This window comes from Aulostomus chinensis, chromosome 12 (assembly GCF_037954235.1).
Source record: "Aulostomus chinensis isolate RoL2024-O1b breed Wild chromosome 12, RoL_Achi_v1.0, whole genome shotgun sequence".
In the NCBI taxonomy this organism is placed as follows: domain Eukaryota; kingdom Metazoa; phylum Chordata; class Actinopteri; order Syngnathiformes; family Aulostomidae; genus Aulostomus; species Aulostomus chinensis.
In genome coordinates this window covers 18037567-18058861 of record NC_141331.1, presented here as the reverse complement: position 1 = coordinate 18058861, position 21295 = coordinate 18037567, and the positions used below count along the sequence as shown (strand labels likewise).

The following is a 21295-nucleotide window of genomic DNA, read 5'->3' as shown; positions in this document are numbered from 1 at the left end:
TCCATTTACTTCCTCTTATCCTGTTAGGGGTCACTGGGGGGGCTGGGTTCACCCTGGACAGATCACCAATCCATCACAGGACCAACACATAGAGACAGACAACCATTCACACTCACAGTCACACCTACGGTCAATTTAGAGTATCAATCAGCCTCATCCCCTCTTGATGTCTTTGGACTGTGGGAGGAAGCTGGAGTACCAGAGAGAACCCACACAGGAACAGGGAGAACATGGAGACTCCACACAAAAAGATCCTGTGCTGGAGCTGGGACTCAAATCCGGAACCTTCTTGGTGTGAGGCCACAGTGCTGACCACTGCACCACAGTGCCGCCATGCTGTTTGAAGCAAAAAAGTTAAAATTTTTACTGGAATATTCACATATTCACAGCTGTAAGAAATAAAAGGACAAGATAGTTCAAATGTTGTCATAATAGCTGGTACTGATTGAGAGTCTCCGGATCACCTGACATAGAAGCCATTGGGGAAAAAAAAAAAATCAATATATCCTTCTGAAATACAAGAAATAAAATTTGTTGGGTGTCAAACATTTCAAACATAGTACATATTTATTGTCATATTTAGTACTCATATTTGGTACTTTGGAATTCTTAGGTCACATGACACGAAAGGTATTACGAACAAAACGGAATTTATTAAATGTAAATAAACAAACAACCCAGCAAAATTTTCAATTTTTCATTTGTCCACAAATTTGATCGATTGCAGTGAGCATTCGGTAGAAAGAGACGTGACAACGCTGAGGTAAAATTTGTCAGTCGTTTATTCATCGGTCCAACTGTACATGATGCAGTGAGAGAAGACACCAGACGATGAGTAACATGGAGGATTACAAGGATGCCAGTGCTATGGCAGCACCTGGAACACACCAACTATCAGCTGGACTGGAAATAATAACCCTGCACGAGGAAACTGTTCAGGCCTCAATATGTACAGGCACCGTATATTTGATGTGTGTGTGCGTGTGCGTGTGTGATTAAAAATATCAGACGAGATGAAAAACGCACAGAAAATGATTTTCAGTTCCACAAATGTAAAAGGGTGCTCTCTCGTTTGTCATTGTAAATATGAATCCAAGTTCTTCCTTTTTTTTGTTTGTTTGTTTTTTTCCAAACGTGTTCATAGGTCGAAGCGAAATGAAATGAGGTGAGGGAGGGGCCGAATACAAAAGTTGAGCTGATTAGCAGAAGTTTTTGTAATTCCATGACTACACTGATAACATTGTTACCCATACCTTTGTGCAATATCTCTCTTTGCATAGTAAATAAAAGTTAAATGTTTTGTTGTTGACATGCACCTATCTTTTGTAGCATATTTTTCTTGCTGATTTTGGGGACTCCCATATAGAATTATAAGCCCATTATAGTGATTGCATGCAGCGTTACCAGAAGAGCTGAACTTGATTTCTACTAAGAGTTTATGAGAGCAAAAGCCAGATATAGTGGGTGTTGATGAGGATTGTTAAGTGAGAGCTGGCTGGACAGGTAAGCGCCTGCGTGGACGGACTTCATGCCCTCAGCAGTAGGAGAGGCACCACTGGCTGCAGACAGAGGGGAAAGTGCTCTGTGTGCAACAACATCCATATGTTCAGGGTGATCGGTTCTTTGGCTTTGGAGTCACTGTTGAAAATACTGCGAAGGAGTCTTGTGATCTTGCGTCTGAATCCCTTTAGAACTGACATGCTCCTCCTGGACGCCACTGCTGCTCCTCGCTGTCTCGTGTGCAGGTTTGGCCCCAAATCATAACTGCAGTTTGTTTTTTTTTCAATACCATTGTGCACGATACAACATGCGAAGATAAAAACCAAAAGCAAATAAGGTCCTTGTAAAATATGCTGTTAAATAAACCTGAAATCTTCATTTATATATACGTACGTGTGTGTGTGTGTGTGTGTGTGTGTGTTGTCACATCCCCGACGTAGTCTGCACTGCCATCATGGGTCCGCACATGCAGCATTTTTTTAAGCTCCATAGTCATGTATGGAGATTTAACTGGGGTTCCAGTCAGGCATTGCTGTCTTTTCTCTTTGGATGTTTTTGTTTGTTTGTTTTGCGGTATATTAATAGCTATCGTAGCCATGCAGAGCCCTGCAGAGAGGGCTCTTCATGCCAGAGGCCCAGCAAGCTTGTAGCACGCTTTGTGCAGATAATCATGCCAGGTGTTAGAGTGGTGTGGATTCCGCCTGAACGCCTGTGCACTGGCACTAACGGATGGTAGAGGAGCTCTGTCATTCTAGAAATCAGTGTGCGGGTGTGGTGGTGGGGTTGTTATGTGTGTGGAGTGAACTTGAGAAGGCTGCATTTTCTAATGTAACTACGATGGAATTTGTTAAAACGTCCACTATGTCTTTTTCAAGTAAATCTAATGCCAAAAATCAGCAGCAATAAGTGCAGTCCAGCTGTCAAGTAGCCAACTAAGGAAGCCTTGAAGGAGTCCGTCTGTGATTGCCATCTCTCCTCGGGTTAAATGGCGGTGGCGTTGGGGTCGTATCGCCGTTTCTTCACATTTCTTACAAGGAGACAAGAAACAGGTGTTAGCTTGTGCTATTGTCAGGTGTGCGGCACGACTAGTGCAACTTAGACAGGCAACCGTACTTCAGTTCACAATAATGGACTCATTGGTTAAACAAATTTTCAATTCAAGAATTGAAATAAATATTTTGAAAGAACTTCCAGTTCAAAATGTTGAAGACACTGAAGTGAGGAGAAGCTGGTCCATGTTGCAGCGCAGCCTGGACTGCTGAGAGGCAGACAGGTGTATTTATATTCACAAACTTTGATATCCCAATTCATTTCCATGTACAGAATGTACTACGACTACTACTACCACTACTACTACTACTACTACTACATGACCATGCTGAAGTCAAATGCTGGGATAATTTTGAATTGCACCTCAGAATATTTTGATTCTAAGTGACAACAATGAAAATTTGCAACCGACAAAACTACCTGATAAAGCTGAATGTCTGTGAATGTAAATGTTCCCCGTTGCCTCCTGACTTGTACGTGCAACATCAGTTTACAAGATGAAGAATTGTAGGAGACATGTCTCATTACCAGTTTTGATGGGAAAGACATTAGTTCCACTCAAAACATAATCATCTGGCAGGAAAACAAAGCTAACGTACAATATATTCTACAGAGGAGGGAAAGAAGAGACCAACACATCAACACCAAGGACCACAGTAGCAGCAGCGGCAACTACCACAACAGTGGGACAACAACGACTACGACACCAGGAGTGATGCATAACCTCCCCGTACTGTGGCTTGCTGTGGGGCTTCTATCACTCTGTCATGCACCAGTAGGCCAGTTGAAGGTGGCTCTACTGCTGTGCGTGGTTCATGCAGTGCAATGCGCTGTGTCTGTACCAGGTCTGTGAAGCAGGCAGCAATGGCAGCTGGTGGAGGGGGTGGGGGTGGGGGCGGGTCCGAGAGTCCTGCTCTGCTCTAGGGTAGAGCCTGGCCATCCAGGTGGGTGTGGCCAGCCATGGCACAAAGGCTGCTGCCAACAAAAAGGTCCTGGCCTCTGTCTCTCTGTCGCTCTCACCACTTAAAGTCTCACCCTCAAACAGTAACGGATTAAAAGAAAAATCATGGAAGTGATGAGAGCATGGCAACCCCTCGACCACATCACTGGTTTGGCTCAGCCTTTGTGCAATGAACTGACCTCCTCAAAAACAAAAAGTGAACATGCAGAAATGTTTCTTATTACCTCCGCCAAGGAGGTTGTATTTCCCGCGCCTGATGGTTTGTTTGTTAGCACGACCACGCAAAAGATTATCGGGAGGGTTTTCACGGACGCTAGTGGAGCTGTGTTGTAGTTCTGTACTTTCATATCTTGACAGTGCAAACAATCAGAATAGGTTTACAATCCAAAATTTGGGAGCAAAACTATTAAAACCACAAGTAAAATATAGCGGCAATTAATAACATCCTAACACAAATACAAATCTTGCAAATCTAACAATCTAACCAAAGGTTCTGTTTGATGGCTAGCCAGACTCACATAGCCAATAAAGATGATTCACATATGTCATATCCAGAGCAACAGCAAGTAAAACCCTCAGATTAACGGGGAAAAAAAATTCGGAATCAAAAACCACATTTGGGCACTGGTTATGAATTACTCTTAAATATTTGTAATCACGTGTATTTTACTTGGAATTTTTTTAACTGCAGTGTTGATAGTTTTGCTCTCAAACACATTTCTAAATCTAAATCCTATTCTGTTTGAGCGTCAATAAAAGATATCAAACTAAAAGAAAGGGACAAGGAAGAACCCGTTGGACTGTGAGGAAGATTGCTATAATACAGCAAAACGGTGAATTGTTTTCTATCGACCCTCGGCTGTTCTTCAGTTCTTCAAACATCACCACGCAGATTACCACAAAGTTTGGGGACGTGTAATGGGAGCACTGAAGGAAGAACCCCAAATCTGGGCTGCAAATTTCATTCTTTTTCATTGGCCTTGGCGGAGGTATGTTCCTTACGGAGCGCTCTTCTAGTTCTGTATTTCTTTCTCTCTTTTTCTTTTTTTTAGTGACAACCATGATGCTTTGCTCTCTGGCATGCTTCGGTGGCTGGAGGGTTATATTTCTCATTAGCTCCTTAGTCCTATTTAGATTAACATGAGTAACACCCCTGTTGCTCAAGACAGCAGGCTACTTCGAGGTAAATTGAAATTTATTAAATTACAATAAAGTACATTTCCAGGCTACAAAAGACGGCCTATCTTTGGCTTTCAGAGATTAAGTAAAATATTAGCTTTGACAAAAAAAACCAAACCAAACGTACACAAGCTTCTTCATTGTGGTCTTTCCCCTCTGTTTTGTGTCCTTCACTGAACATGCATGTCAAGCATTGAGCTCTGCCCGTCCAATCAGTTTGAGGTTCTGCTACAGATCCACCCTCGCACGGAGCTCAGTACGCCTAGAAGTATTCCAGATATGTGTCACGTGGCCTAACTCTTAACAGAGAGATTACTCAGTCAAAAAAAATGTGTGTTGTCAAGGTTGGGGGTTCTTCTTCTGTAGCAGGAGCTCAAACCCTGATGTCTAGAAGCAGCAGGGATGCTAGAGTTACAGCAGGAGAGGCATGCGGCGTGTTGCTTACTTAAAACCCCATCCAGTCCCCCCCAGCACTATGGCAGCCACAAGGATGGCTCCGGCGATGGAGCCTATTATTAGATTGGTGGCACTAGGACCTGTAAAGGGTTATGGGGGGAAAAAGACATGAGTTTCTACACTCACTTACTGTATCAATACATGTCTCTATACAGGTGGGTTTCACATGGAACAGAAAACAAGTATTTTATTACAGTAGAATCTGAGCAGGTTTTTTTTTTTTTTTTTGCATGCTTTTCAGCCCCTTTGTAGTTATTATCTGGTGTCAGCTGAGGCAGTGATCGTCAGATGTCTGCGTGTTAAAGCCATACTTCCCCCAAAAAATGTTATTTGCCTTTTACTCACAAATAGGTGTTCTGAACTCACACAGCTGTTTTTTCACAGCTGCACCTGCTTCAGAATGCAGAAGGAGCCAGCCACATATGTTTAGCTGGAAGCTAATAGCAACTGGCAGCTAAGAACAGCAGAAGTGTCCAAAAATGTCCATTTACAAATTTTCAAGACATACACTCTGTGACCTAAAAAAAACACTTTAATTAGAGCTAAACAAACTGTACCAGCATTGGTTTTCTAATGCTGGTTCTGTTTGATTCTTGTTCGAACATGAGTAAGTTACTAGCTAGCAAGTCACGTTTGTTCACGGCAAGGTTAAACTGGAAGAATTACAATGGGCTTTTAGCTCAATTCAAAATGGTTGTGGATTACTGAGAAAGATGTGCATTACATGCTATGGGACAGCTAAAGTTTTAGACAGTTTTGTTGCTGTTGTTGTCTGTTAGCCGTCAGTCGTCAGTTTCGAGCTTAATATACGCGTTCGGCTCTTTCTGCATTCTGGATTCAAAAAGAAGTCTAACCAGTTTGTGAGAACCTGAAGGGTAAAATACACTTTTTAGGCTAAGTATCACTTTAATATTGTGCAGAAAACTAGACCCTTCACATCACTATAAATGCTTAATTACCCTTTGTCAGGCGAGATATGTATATGTGGCCTGCAGTATGAGTGGAAGAAAATACTTTTAGGGGTACACTGACTGGCAAGCCAGGTCACTAACTGGACAGTTCTCTGTACAGTTTAAATGCCCCACATGCCCCAGAAAGGAGAGGATCACAGGAGCAACCACATGACGACTAAGAATAAGAGAAAGGAAAGGGATCAGAAGAAGAGGATGAAGAAAAGGGCTTGTAATGGGGAACAACAGGAAGTAGCAGGAGAGGAGGAGGAGGAGTAGGAGGAGGAGGAAGGAGGGATCCATCAATCAATCACACAACACTGAAAACATCCAATCACATGACAATTATATGGTTATCAACACCAGACAAGAAAACACAAAGCCACCGGGACGCACACACGGGCTCAGGCCGGCTCACGAGACCGCCCGCACACTGAGGCACCACTATGAGAGGAAGAGCTGTGAAAGGGTTAAAAATGCTTACTCTATTCCCCACCCAGTGCCTCCAAAAATCACCCCCAGGGCCAGAATGGTCCCTGCTACTGCCCCTATCAGCCTGTTAGTGGCCACGCTCACTGTGCAGAGGGAAAAGGAGCATTATTACCACCGTGTCAAGAACAAACAGCAGGCTTCCGCTTCAGAGTCATGGATCAAGTGACACCATTCTCCCTCAGGTGCCTTCCACCCCCGTAACCACCACCCCCTCCCCAAAAATACAGCTTCATGTTCTGAATAAGATCTAACTAAACACTTCTAATAGTGCACTTCCACAGGTGTATTGGGGTACACCTGTGGAAGTGCGACACAATAACATAATACGTGTATTAAAATGCTTCTTGGATCAAATAAACGAGTGCACATATCATTGGATGCCAGAGGTAGATGGAGGGGGAAACCAACCCTTGGGTCCTTCTTCCTGAGTGGTCTCAGGCTCTTTAGGTGGGTCAGGCATACTACAGTCTGTCCCCGCCCAGGTGGCGTCACATGTGCACGTGGCTTCATTGTTGCACACCTGCACAGACAAGACAAAGACTGATGAGGGGGAGCCAAATAGAAGAGCGCTGACACGTTGGGGTTATTTTCAGGGACATTTGGCACCACTCAGCCACCATCTTTATATGAGGCACTTATAAGGTCATTGATCACCAAGTTTTTTTTGCAGAAATTAGATATATCTACTCAGTACAGTGCAAAGATGATCATAACACACAGATCAGGTAAAAGGAATTTTAATTCGATCAAGATTTTTCTACATCTGCCAGGTCAGCTGTGTCAAGCTGAATTCAGAGCTGTTTTCTATAAAAGCTGCTCTACAGGTCGAATTCATTCTGTTTGAATGGAACAAGAGTGTGTGATTGAAAACCAGAGTTCCACAGTTTCAATAGCAACCCAACATGGTATGAATGCCCGGCATGAGACCTAAACTCTTCTCAAAATTCAAAATCAAACCCCTGACCCCCCCGATTCCTGCAGCCACGGGTCTGAGCAGTCACGTATCCAGCACCTGCTCCTTTTTACACAGACTCTTCAAAGCAGTAATATTACACCCCTTTTACATCTCACCATCAGTATCCAAGTACACAGAGACAGAAAAAGGGAAGGACAGAACAGCAGAGGAGGAGATAACGGTATCAAATCAGCATCTGTTCTTATTCTTGCATTCCTGATAAAAAAAAAAAGTTTTATTGAGACAAAAACAATCCAACCGTTCAACTCTTGGCTTGGTAGCACAGGCAACACTTTTATGATGGGATATTTAGTGTTCTACAGTGACTGCCATCAGCTCTGGAAGCTGGACTGAGATGTAACCCACTCTGATTGGATACAGCAGGGAAATTTAGAAGTAACAAAATAAGCATTCACTAAAAAGCATTGCTGTCTGAATGTGTTTGACCTCAGCCATAAACTTAAAATTTCACTCTTGTGGATAGAAATTTCACAACATCCATTTCACAACTTAGCTGTCATTTTTTTTTGCGTTTTGAAAATGAGACCATCCATTACGAGTTCCCGTTCCTGCTGATAATTACACTTAACACAAGGTTTGTCCAAATTACAGTTAACGTCCACAGTGAGTTGTGTTTGAGGGCTTAAGTTTAAGATCCCGACTGAACAGCCAGCGCTCGCTCACTCACCCCATGGGCAGAGCACACCTGTCCGTTAGGTCCACTCGGGCAGGCGCTCATGTTGAGAGACTGGATGGACAGACACTTGCGGTCAAGGCACATCATTGACGGCCCGCAAGGAGTCCCCTCATCCACGTAGCCTAAATCAGTCTCATCATCCAAAAGAACATGGCCACCGCTGTGAGGTTGTAGAAAATCAGAAGAGAGATGAGGAGAGAGGAAAGGACAGGTAGTTACTCTGTCAGTGAAGGTGTCATATCCTGGACAACGTGTGTTTACCTGCAGTCTATTAGCCTGCCTTGGTGGTTAAAAGAGGTGGGGGTGATTTCTCCTTTCATAATTCCAATACGTGGATTGCGGCCGATGTTGGCACACAGAAGGTAACCGCAGAAGACATCACTGGAAAAACAGAGAAAAACCTGTAGAGACATCTATCAACACTTAAATCTCCGACTGAGACCTGCGCACCAGCACACTTTGTTATCAGTAGCTAAATGACTAAATGTTATTTACGATTTAAGGTTTTAAATTGAGGCTGGACAGTGGTGCAGTGGTCAGCACTGTCCAGCCTCACAGCTAGAAGGTTCCTGCTTCGAGCCCCAGCTCCGGCACAGGATCTTTCTGTGTGGAGTCTCCATGTTCTCCCTGTTCCTGTGTGGGTTCTCTCTGGTACTCCAGCTTCCTCCCACAGTCCAAAGACATCAAGAGAGGACGAGGCTGATTGATACTCTAAATTGACTGTAGGTGTGACTGTGAGTGTGAATGGTTGTCTGTCTCTATGTGTTGGCCCTGTGGTGGACTGGGGACCTGTCCAGGGTGAACCCTGCCTCCCACCTGAAGGCTGCTGGGATAAGCTCCAGCCCCCCCATGACCCTTAATAGGAACAAGTGGAAGAAAATGGATGGATGGATGGATGGTTTTAAATTGTGTGTGTCTAATTCACACACAGTGGAGACAGGGGAACTCCGCTACACGTATAGAAAACACAATGGAAACTCACTGCTTGCTACACTGGATCCATTTTTCTCCATCTTTTCCACAGTTGCCCTTCTCTGTGCCTTCTGTGTTTAGTTTCTCGTAGCAGAACTTCTCGGAGCCTCCGGCCTCTGTGGAGAAGAGGGGAGGGGGGGGGGGGGGTTCATACACTCCTCCAGTCAGCGTTGACGTGAACCTGACAGGAGGAGGTTTATTCATCTTACTTGGCCCCCAGATGTATTTGCACTGGTTTTCTCTGGTCTTGCACTCTCCATTATAGCAGCGGCCCTTCAGACAGAGAGAGTAAATTCAAAAAAAAATACAACCAAGGCATTCTTCTTTGCATCGTCTTGTTAAAAACCTCGCTGATGTCATACTCACCTGGTTCACCTGACAGAGGTAACCATCTTGTTTATGAAGGTTAGGAGGGCACTGTGACACATAAGACCTCTTGTTACGATGAGACAAAGAATAAAAGATGAAAATTGTGAAAGTAAAATAAACGTATATAATATGAGAACCTGTCCAGAGTCTCCGGAGCAGGTCTCCGAGATATCGCAGTCATTCACAGCATAACGGCAACTGTAACCTCGTGGATAGAACTGGAAGAAAAGATTGAAAAGTCTAAATGAAAAATCATTTTTATTTTCTGGAAGTACTCATCCGGTTTGAGAATAGACCAGGGGTTCTCAATATTTTCAGCTGAGGTTGTTGAAGTGTGCTAACACTGCAGACAAACAAAAACACACAAACACACACACACAACACATGAAAACTGACTTAAATATCAAACTGCTATTTCACAGCAGTTCTGGTTTTATCTTTAGAAACAATTCAGACCGTTTCAATGTTTCTTTCTCTTTTGATTTCTTGAAATCATCTCACAATCCACTAGAGGGTCCCGAACCCTCACGTTGCTTACCCCTGGATTAGCCTAAACTCATACCAGACATGTGTTATTGCAGCAGGGCCCGTCACTGCAGTGTGCACCGTTGGCGAGGGAACACTTCTTGCAGCAAACCTTGTAGCACTCCTAAAAAACAGAAGAGTAAAGAGCGTCGCCCATCTGAACAAACTAACAGACATGACACACCGGACCACAGAGACACTCACCGCTCTGGCTCCACAGTCACACTCTTCTCCTGCTTCCACGAAGCCGTTCCCACATTCCGTAGCCTCAAACAGCTGCCAAAACAAATCATGAGGGTATAAAAGATTCATGTGTGACTCATTGTGATGTGTGCAGAAAGAGTGTGAGCCTCAAACCTTGTTCGGCCTGTTAAACAGACACGAGCCGCCACCTTTCAAGAGGAACTCCTTGTAGTCAGAGATGCTGCATTTGGAGAATCTCCGAGGATGTTGAACCCTGTGGAGGGAGACACAAGGCGACAGTAACAATGCATTTTACGCCTTTGAAGGCTCTCAAGGTCACGTTTAAAGGCAGAATTAAAAAAAAAAAAAAACCTATAAAAAGCTTAAAGATAAGTACACTGAATGATGAAAATGGACGCATGGCTCCACTGTGCCCTTTGCCATTTCCTCTGAATTTTTTTTCAAATACACACACACACACACACACACACACACACACACACACACGTGCACATACAGGTTTAACACATTGTAATGAAAAACTGAGAGTACTGTGGTGATTTCCTCGTGTATCTTAACAATACTACTGGTATTGTTGAATGTATTTTATATGGATACGACTTTAGTAGTTGTTCGGCTATCTCGCTCTGTTCATGTGTGCATCTGTAAGTGATACTGGACATTACCCAGTGTCCTCCATTATGCAACCGGTCCACGAGTCAGCACACCCACATTCCTCTGCGAGCAGGGGGGAAAGAGAGAGAGAGAGAGAGAGAGAGAGAGAGAGAGAGAGAGAGAGAGAGATACATAACTAGTGAAAGTGCTCCCTTCATTTAGTTATCTTATACTTTTGAATTTTGAAACAAGTAATACATCATGGCAACAAATTAACTACTATGTTGTATGGCCTCAAAATACATTTTTCTCTATGTCCCCTGCCCCAAAACAAAACAAAATCCCTTTTCATGGCCACTCCAGGGCTCTGTAGATTTTCACATCAAAGTCATGTGACTGTTTAAATACCATGGTCATTATGAATCCAGTTCAAGCCTTATTTACCGCCACCTTTTCTAAAATACAGAGTCTCAGAATCCATATGACATGATCCCTCACTTGTACCAATCACACAACACCTTTTTGTTTAACCAACACCATTTTATCACCCAAGGACATCGACACATTTGGACCTCAAAGGTCTCATAATTAGTCTTAATCAGTTACAACCACAAAGCTCTCTTTTGGGAACAATAACATACAAGCCTTGGTCTCAGAAATGGATATCGCAAAACCTCAAACCTCATTTAATTACCGTGAGGCTGGGAGAAAGAGGAGCGCTGAGTGGAATGAGTAACCACTGGGTCTTCAATCACACTAAAATGATCACACTGGCTCGATCCCACCGGAGTTACGCGGGAAAATGAGTGGGTGATAAACCCTTAATTTACACACCAATCATAGCCGAGCAGCATCAACACGTAAAAGTACAAAAACCAAATGTGTGTATTCCATGTGTACTTCTCTTGGATCCCGGGTCCCACTGGATGCCCAGGTTTTGAGCCAGGCTCTGGGATAAGGACCCAGCCATAGACCAGGTGGTGCCGTACTGTGATGACAGCAGAGAGTCCAGATTATTCCCCTGCAGTTCCACTCATGTGATACAAGAACCAGGTGATACTGGAGCTAATCTGACCTCATTGACCCCAACTCCCCGGCTCATGGAACACATGCCCCCAAAGTACGCCGCGCTGCTCCTGCGGTAGTGAAAGGTCACATTTCTGCAAAAATGTTGGAAGAAAAAAAGAGTTCAGACTTCAATGTTAGATGATAGGAAGGCTTGTGCAGCAGTGACGAAACAAGCAACTGCAGCTTTACTATACTGTAAAAATACTAGCTAATTTTACAAGTTCTATTTTACAGCCTCCCTCATGTGTTTTGGGACTCTTGCACCTGGAGAAGCTGTACACTGCTGTGCACTGCGCATTACCTGACTTGCTAGCAGTCATATACAGTCACTAGTCAGCTGAGGAACATAGTGGAACATTTAGTACCTAACAAGCTAAGAGATATTTTTTCTCATAAGACTGATGAGAGCAAAGCAGAGCTCAAACGTCATCAGGTGGTGATTAAATGCTAATTTGTCTTTGTGAAGCAGTTTGTTCCAAACATCCCTGAACTTCGACACAAAATGTTATCAAAGCTCGCTGCTGTACAGACGACTTGATTGGAGCTTTAGCTCAGTGAGCATAAACTGCTTTTCTTGAATTTTTGCTCTAAAACATCATCTTATACATCGAAACATTGTTAAATTCCCAAATGAAGAAGAGTCAGCCCAAACAGTTATTATTGTAACATAGGAATTATTATTATAATTATTCCACCTGTGCTTTGACATGGAAAAACATCTTTTCAACCTCATGAATATTCTAGAGCAGCAGCAGCAGATATACAGTGAAAAACTACTACCGCTGAATGTAACAATGTCTGGTATGTTTTGACCTTTTACTCTCAGAGCACCGTGAACTCACGAGAAAAGGTGCACAGCGTCTGCAGGGTTCTTGATGCTCTGCTGCCGGTATTTGGAGAAATCTCGCAGCATTTCCAGCGGCCTCACGCTGATGGGAATCTGATCTTTGTCTGTCCAGATCTCCACGGCGACGAGCACAACACGCGTATGTAGCTGGTCTTTGAAAATCTGCCGTTGAAGCGTGCAGAAAATAGAGGATGAAAGAAAGACAGGCAGACAGGGAAAGAGAGAGAGAGAGAGTAGCAACAGCATAGTCAGGTGAATAACACGGTTTGATTTAGTTTGATCTTAAAATAATAAGAAAAATAATAAGAAAAATAACACCTCAGAAGCATATATAATATTCAGACTGTACTGTTTTGAAAAAATATTTTACTTGCAGTGATATATTAGAGGCAAAGTTAATTTTTCATCATTGTTCTTATTTTTATGGAAAAACTTAAAATGATGACGATGGTGTGATTTTTGTGTTTTTGTGTTTTCTTGTTGGCAGGGTGATCCACAATTAATGTGCAATGATGATGACAACAGCCTCCTGTGTTTTATCTTTGAAATCTTTCTTAGACCTGCTCAAGAGGACCTAAGCACTCATGACGGATTAGACAACAACAGAGAATTAGTGAGGTAACAGGGTGATGATGGGTATAAAATCCTTTCCAAAAGTCACAAGCAGCTTTTGTAATGCAGCTAAAACAGAACGTATCTGTCCCTACTCTTAAGACGTGGCAAAATGCTCTTTAACTGGAAAGCATCAGCTATATACTACCTGAAAACCCAACTTATCTTATCCCAGTGTAATGAAATCAGTGTAGTACAATATATATAACCCAATATATACCACACTGACGCTGTCAGAGAGTGAACAGTCACAAGGGATGGGAGGGAAGGATTGTTAAGGTTTCCATTACTTGCTCTTTTCCATTATTTGTCTTTTTTCATTTTTCTTTCCCTTCTATTTTTCTAAAGAGACATTCCACTGTACATATATTATACGGATGTTAGTGTATTAAGCGTCTGGGACTGTATGAATGTTATATTGTACAAATTATCAGTTCTTTTGATTAACAACTGTAAACTTAAAAAAAAAAAGAAGAAGCTCTGAATGGATACATGAATCAATTGAAACTCACTTGTCCATTACAAGATACTTGAAACAGAATTATTTCTATTAAAAAACAAGTAAAGTCAGGGCCCAAAGGGCGATGACCAAAGTTAGAAGGACTCATCTTGGGGAAGATATTAATTTACTCAAAACCATCCAATAGTCAATGCTGCAACAGAGCGTGTCTGACTAACATCCAAGGAGGAACCACACCTCTTACAACCGGTTTGTACGGCAAAAATATGTTTTCTCCAAGGTTAACCAAAGAGCTTACTCACAGCATCCACAAGATTCACCACAGACTTGGCAAAGTTCCTGGTGTGCTGCTTGGACTTGTGTCGTTTATACTGCAGAGACACAGAGAGAAGAGAGGCAAAGATGAATAAGCTGCAGTAAAATGCTGCTACAATTAGTCCTCTTGGAGGAAAAAGTGACAGTGAGAAAAGTTCAAGGATAGACGTGACAGTTTGATGAGTTTTCATGAGACTACGATAATCATTTTGTGGTTAAAAGCTGCTGTTGCTTTCAATGACAACACATACCATATTGTGGTCGCTTACAATCATGATCTCCAAATATTTCATCTCTTCAAAAATACTGCGAGGCATCTGCAAAATAAAGCCAGAAACCATCTGTAATGACCAGGTGATGGACTTATTTGTCCCGACAGTATATTTTGAAATCCTGTTATAACTATAAACTATGCACGACCATAATTATTGTACAATAACTCAAGGGTGGGAGAACTTGAGTGTGTTGCTTCAGAGATGAGATCAGACACTTACTGCTCGCTTTTTCCTGCGCTTCAGCCAGGACAAGTCATCCAGTTCTGAGAGAAGCTGCTCCTCGTCCTCCACTACAAACACACGCAAACAACTGCTTCAACAGATGAATCACATATTTACAAGTCCACCCGCACGACCAGTTTAAAACAAATTTCAGCTTCTGTAATTGTTATTGACCCTTCGGCAGCTCAAGTCCAGTGAATAACCTCATACTACCAGAGGTTACTCTTGGTCCCTGAAAACGGAATAACAGTTTAAATGTTAGCTATAAAAAGGGATATTTTGGTGAACAACATCAACCAGGTAGCAGGGTATTATGTTGTCTATGAACTCTGGGGGGGGGGGCCACTGGGGGTTCCCAGTGTTGCCTAAAGACACAATTGGCTGCAGGTGGGAAGCTGGAGGAGGGCATGTGTCCTGGTCGCTGCTTTCGCGCCTCTTCTGGTCAGTTATGCTTGTTCAGAGGGGAGGGGAACTAGGGGAATGGCATAATCCTCCCACGTGCTACATTCATCCCTCTGATGGAACTCCTCACTGCCAGGTAAAAATGAAGTAGCTGGCAGAGTAACAAAGTAAAAAAAAATAAAAGTAAGATTTGAAGGAGTACCAGTAAGTATGTGGACCAACGATCAGTACAGCTTGGAAAATAGGGCCAATGGTCATATACAAAAAAAGGAAAAACAGGGCAAGAAAAAGCTTCTCTGCAAAAATGGAAGGAAATGAAAGTGGATACAAATAATAACTGAAAGGGCTCCAATTTTTGTTGATGACTTTGAGGAACAGAACAGAAAGAAATTTTGTGAGACCTCTGGAAGGCATCCCTGATGGCATCACATTGTCTCAGGTGGCTGCGATCAAAAAATACAGGCAAGGACATCTGCCTGTATAAAAGCAGCATTGGAATAAACTGTTATTTTAAACTTTTTTACCACAAAGATCAATTGTGACAAAAACTGTGTACAGTATCAATAAAAAAGAAACAAGTTAATTTGTTCTAAAACTTTTGGTGGGTTGTGGGTCACTCCCTCCTCATAGCAGCCCAGTAAAGAGATGCAAGCTGGATGACTACTGTGTTACCCTGGAGCGGAGATGTGCAAAGTACCAGGAGATGACAGAGCAGTACAAGAGCAATGGATGGACAACCCACTGTGAGCCTATTGAGGTGAGATGTTAAGAGAAATACCCCCCCGAGAAAGTAACTCACTCCTCCGGGTGGGGGGGATGAGCCGGGCTCATGCTGCGTCTCATCAGGGCACCAGCCCTAGAGTCTCATCTGGGCAACAGCCCAGCAGGAGCCTGGCCAGGAATCACCCCACAGCACCAGAACCTGCATGCTTTCCAGCCCCCCAAAGTCTGTACATCATCACAGAAACGGAAGATTAAATGGTCTCCAGCAAGCAAGCCTGTCAAGTAGCAACAGTTTGACGAGGATGTCTGCAAGATCTTGGAGACAACATCCAAGGGCGATGTAGAAGGCCAGCTTCACAGCATGATGTCAGTCATGACCAGCTATGCCATTGAACGGTTTGGCTTTGTGGAGACAGGGAAACCTTAAACCCCCCACACAAAGAACCGTAGAGCTGCCCAGATACACCAGCCGCGCACGGAATGAGCTCCGAGCACTAAAACGCCAACACAAGAGTGCAAGGGAAGATGAAGAAGAACCTCAAAAAGCTACCAGGAGTTAAGACACATCAGTAGAGAACACTGCAGAAACACCATGTGCCAAGTTACATCTGCAACCTTATCCACAACTTTCATCCACCTACCACAACTTCAGGCTGAGAGTCTCATCAGGGTCTGAGTCATCCAGCTGGCATCAGCTGGAAAAGGGAATCATAACAGGCTGCGCTATCTCCGTTACCCTTTTTGCCCTAGCCATGAATATGGTTTCCAAGTCCACAGAGACTCCAAAGACCTCCAATTCCATGAAGAAGCAGATTACTACAGAGTCCGTTTCCTGATTCAACTGTGCTGTATACAATGGCCTACCAAGCCCAGTGAATCTGGGGCAAAATTGAGACTCCAGCCTGTGCGTCGTGCTCCAGAAGAGGATCCCTTGAACATATCCTAAGCAGTTGCCCAAAAGCACTTGCAGTTGGCGGCTATTGCTGGTGGCATGATCAAGTGCTCAAAGCAATAGCAGAGGTGGTAGCCTGAGTCGTAACTACCAACTGACAATGCTGCCTGAAGACCATCACCTTCATCAAGGCAGGAGAGAGACACCCCCACAACCAAGATCAGTGACTGGCCTCCTTTCCTCAGCAACAGACTGGTAGCTGAGAGTGGGTCTGCTTAAGCAGCTGCGCTTTCCAGAGCACATCGCCCCAACCATACTGCATCCAGACATGGTCATCTTCACCAACTCCACCAAGAAGGTGATCATGGCAGTGCACACTGTACCCTGGGAGGAGTGCATGGATGAAGCCCAAGAGGCAAAACATGAAAAGTACCAAGAGATGACAGAGCAGTACAGGAGCAACGGATGGACAACCCACTGCGAGCCTATCGAGGTGGGATGTTGGGGCTTTGCAGGCCGGTCACTATACAAACTCCTCACCAATCTTGGGATCATGGGCCTGGCTAAGAAGGGACATCAAATTGACCGTGGATGCTACAGAGAGAGCCACTAGGTGGTTCAGGCTGGAGAGGGAAGCCAAGTGGCTAAATCCTGCTGGGATGCAGGCTGGGGACTGATCACCTCTGGTCAGGTCACCTGGGCAAGGGCGTATGATGGTCGAAAAGACCTGAAACACCCGATGAACCCAGGTAACATCACTGATGATGCATCCCAGTGCATCCACAGGATGTATTCTAAAAGCAAGCCCAGAATACTTCGTGCAAGGGTAATGGTGTCACGGCTCCCGTCCAGCCACACCTCTCTCCACCTGTTTCCCATTCTCCTAATGAGCACACATGCAGCAGATCCCACTGGAGGTGTAATTATACCCCAGCCCTTCACCCATGTTCTCAATCAGATCATCGAGTAAACTCACACTTCTTTAACTCCAGCTCTTAATCCTGCCTGACCTTCCTGTCATGCCTACCTTTCCCTTTCTGCCTGCCCGCTTGCCCTGCGTGTCTTCTTCCCTCCCTTTCTGCCTGCCCGCTTGCCCTGCGTGTCTTCTTCCCTCCCTTTCTGCCTGCCCGCTTGCCCTGCGTGTCTTCTTCCCTCCCTTTCTGCCTGCCCGCTTGCCCTGCGTGTCTTCTTCCCTCCCTTTCTCCCTGCCCTGCCTGCCCGCTTGCCCTGCGTGTCTTCTTCCCTCCCTTTCTCCCTGCCCTGCCTGTTTCCTCCCTGCCTGCCAGCCCCACGTCGTCCCTTTCCTGTCTTCCTGGTGTCCCTGCCCCTATGTCTTTGGATTTCCCAGTACCAACCTACGCCTGAACCCTGGCCATGCTCCTGTCTCCTCCCCGCAAAATCTGTTCTAATAAGACTAATAGTGCTCCAGCTGATGTATTTGGGTCCTGCTTCACGGCTCTTGTCAAATGGTGGCAGAGGATCAGAGACCTTAAGCAAGTAACAGTTACCACATCTCTTTTCCATGTAAACACAACTACAATTGTGTACAAATGTTTTGCTGCAGAAGATGCTGAGCACTCTCTGCCTCTGCCCCTTGATAAAGCAAACCATCCACTGCCGAGACTGATTCCAGTTATTCTTAGAGGAAACCAATTGAGTGGTCCTGTCTTAAAACCCACTTTTATTCCTTGGCTTTTGACCCAGCATGAGACTCCATTTGTTTCATTGCTTTTATTGATTTTATTTACTACTTATTGATGCTCTCATGTTTTTATGTCATTATGTACAGCACTTTGTGTCAGCTGTGGTTGTATTTAAAGTGCTCTATAAATAAAGTTGAGCTGAGTCCTAAGGTGGTGTTTTGAGCTCCACTGATTCATGTATACTTAGACACATGTAAGGGCTAAAATTCCCTTATGGATGGAGGAATTTTGATGTATGTTGTCCTTATCTGGTGGGAGAAGATGGACGAATGCTGAGCATCTGGCTGCAATGACTGACGACTGACTTTCCTCTTTCAATGGCTGCTTGAAGATTCGTTTTGCTCTAATTAAGGCTCAGCTAAAGCCAACGCTAAAGCATAATCAGATTTGATTTCACCTGACTTGTTTGACAGTAACAGTTTTAATCTTATATGTTCACATTTACTCTGGTCATTTAAGTTTGAGGTTGGCATAATGTGTTAGAATAACAGTGTAATTTGGTGACATTGAATTACTCACCGTTTTCTTCATGGTTTTACATTTACATCTATGTGTTTTACTTTTGATTTTCCTTTATCAGTAAATGTCTCTTGTTCACTTTGATTTCACTGGAATCGTTTAATACATGTTTGACTTTGTGTTTATTGTTATTGTGAACTGATTTGCTCAAATAATCAATCTCTGGTCTCAGGGACACTATTTTGAGTTTTTTTCCTCTTATGTCAACATGAGGTTTTGCTCAAGGGACAGTTAGATGCAGATTATCTCGATCAGTGGTGGGCCAAAGCTCCATTTCTATAGCTGAAGTTAGGCGATGGTTGTGATGCTGACGCACAGTAGTTAAAGGTAATGTCAGAAGTCAAGAGGGGCATAGGCACAGAGGACTGGGTGAGGCTGTACAAGGTGACGGACATCGGTGATGGAAATGCTTACCCGGTTCCTCTGAATCGCTGTTCCACTGAAGGGAGGCTGTTCTTCTGAGCTTGTGAGGCCTTGCAGCTGTATCCTGTGGGGTGAGGACACAAAGCAGTTAAAGGTTGGAAGAGGAACTGGGGCAGAGGTGGAGGAAACTGCAAGATTGAAATAGCACATTAAAATTGAACATTATTACTGGAGTACTGAAAGATATAGTGATTGTAATTTTTGACAAATATAGAACTATATAAATGATACTGCCAAAACTAATATTGAATATCTGCCATATTGTGAGCTGACAGCAACACTACCACAACCTCAGCTCAGCTGAGACTCACAACTGAAAAAAGCAGGAAACAGCAACCTAAAGTCTCACAATGCAAAAAAAAAAGAGCCTGCCAGTTCATCTAAAGCTTGCTAATTAGCTCATTACATTATGTCATGTTTGTTTAATTAGAGTAAAGTTTTGGCAGGAACAGTGGTTGACAGTGACAAAGTGATTCTAAGATTCCAAGTAGTCACTATTCCCATCCAAGAACTTGTCAGAGATATGATACACAGATATTTCCTTAATAATGGGTCTGAAAGGTACCATCATGTGGATTTTATAATGTTTGGACAGAGCCATGTTGCTTTTATCCTGTTATAATCACACTTTAATCTGAATAAAGATAACTAACTACCAGCAGAATGTACAGTCACAAGCTTGGTATTGATCAATTCATCTCATTTCCTCTGACAGAGATGCCCTAATTACTATTGGCTCAATACCTTGAGATCATATCACAGTGATAGTCTGCTAAAAGTCCTTAACTGAATATTGATAAAGACATACTCTTATTTATGTTTAGTGTTAAGTTAAGCTAACTGGCTAACCAGCACACTGTACAGGCCTGAGCGTTGTATTGATCTACTCATCTAATTTCTCCTAAGAGAGTGGAAACCATATATATATATATATATATATATATATATATATATATATATATATATATATATATATATATATATATATATATATATATATATATATATATATATATATACATACATATATACATATATATACATATATATACATATATATATACATACATATATACATATATATACATATATATACACATATATATACATATATATACATATACATATATACATATATATATATACACACACACATACATACATATATATGTATATATATACACATACATGTATACACATATATATGCATATATACACACATACATATATACACATATATGCATATATACATACATACATATAAATACATACATATATACACATATATATGCATATATACATACATACATATATGCATATATACATACATATATATACATACATATATACATATTTAATTACTGTTTGTTCAGTACCTTGTGATCATTATCACAATGTCATTCTACTCTACATCTTTACTGAATATTTAGGCAGATATAAGCTTATTCACAGTAAATGCTAAGCTAATTGGCTACTAGCATATTGTTGGCATAAGAGTGAATAAGCAGATATGTCCACCCAAGTCTTCAGATCTGAGTATTGTACTATGATTTTTTTTTTAAAGAAGCTGGTAGCTAACCAAAACTAAAAGACTTTGTTATCATTTAATGCACAACTATGAGATCATCAGTTTGATGGGATTAGCATCGATTTGATATGAATCAGGATTCATGAATGGCGGCTAAGTAAGAAAAACATTCTTTTAATATTATCTTTGTATTTATGTATATATGTTTTATTTGAATGTTTGTCCTCACCTGGATCAAAGGTCTAAGGATAGAGGATGCTGTACCCCTGCTGAGGGGATTTCAGGGGTTTATCAATAAAACATAATGTCACAGAAATTAAAAAAAAAAAAGATGAGTCAAAGTTGTGTTTTTATTTTTACTGAGGGTAAACGACCAAATGAAAAAAATAGAAAAAGACTAAA

The 21295-nt window shown here is 42.6% G+C and overlaps 1 protein-coding gene across 3 annotated transcripts in view; it reads right to left on the bottom strand.

Moving 5' to 3' along the window:
- Window positions 1-639: 639 nt before the first annotated feature.
- Window positions 640-21295, bottom strand: part of adam23b (ADAM metallopeptidase domain 23b) — a 29170-nt gene continuing 8514 nt past the window's right edge. The window contains exons 7-26 of one of the 3 annotated variants that reach the window (XM_086220609.1): window positions 19357-19429; window positions 14701-14771; window positions 14458-14523; window positions 14194-14262; window positions 12815-12981; window positions 11980-12064; window positions 11805-11892; window positions 10976-11027; window positions 10464-10563; window positions 10311-10382; window positions 10144-10230; window positions 9719-9799; window positions 9579-9629; window positions 9422-9485; window positions 9223-9328; window positions 8502-8621; window positions 8232-8400; window positions 6997-7108; window positions 6581-6671; window positions 640-2527 (exon numbers count right to left, since the gene is read on the bottom strand). In XM_086220609.1, the coding sequence (XP_086076735.1) occupies window positions 2482-2527; window positions 6581-6671; window positions 6997-7108; window positions 8232-8400; window positions 8502-8621; window positions 9223-9328; window positions 9422-9485; window positions 9579-9629; window positions 9719-9799; window positions 10144-10230; window positions 10311-10382; window positions 10464-10563; window positions 10976-11027; window positions 11805-11892; window positions 11980-12064; window positions 12815-12981; window positions 14194-14262; window positions 14458-14523; window positions 14701-14771; window positions 19357-19429 (1770 nt within the window). In that variant the 3' untranslated portion in view covers window positions 640-2481. Of the gene's footprint in view, window positions 2528-5135; window positions 5227-6580; window positions 6672-6996; window positions 7109-8231; window positions 8401-8501; window positions 8622-9222; window positions 9329-9421; window positions 9486-9578; window positions 9630-9718; window positions 9800-10143; window positions 10231-10310; window positions 10383-10463; window positions 10564-10975; window positions 11028-11804; window positions 11893-11979; window positions 12065-12814; window positions 12982-14193; window positions 14263-14457; window positions 14524-14700; window positions 14772-19356; window positions 19430-21295 lie in introns of all 3 variants that reach the window. The other 2 variants (XM_086220608.1, XM_086220610.1) reach the window with 2 other exon arrangements.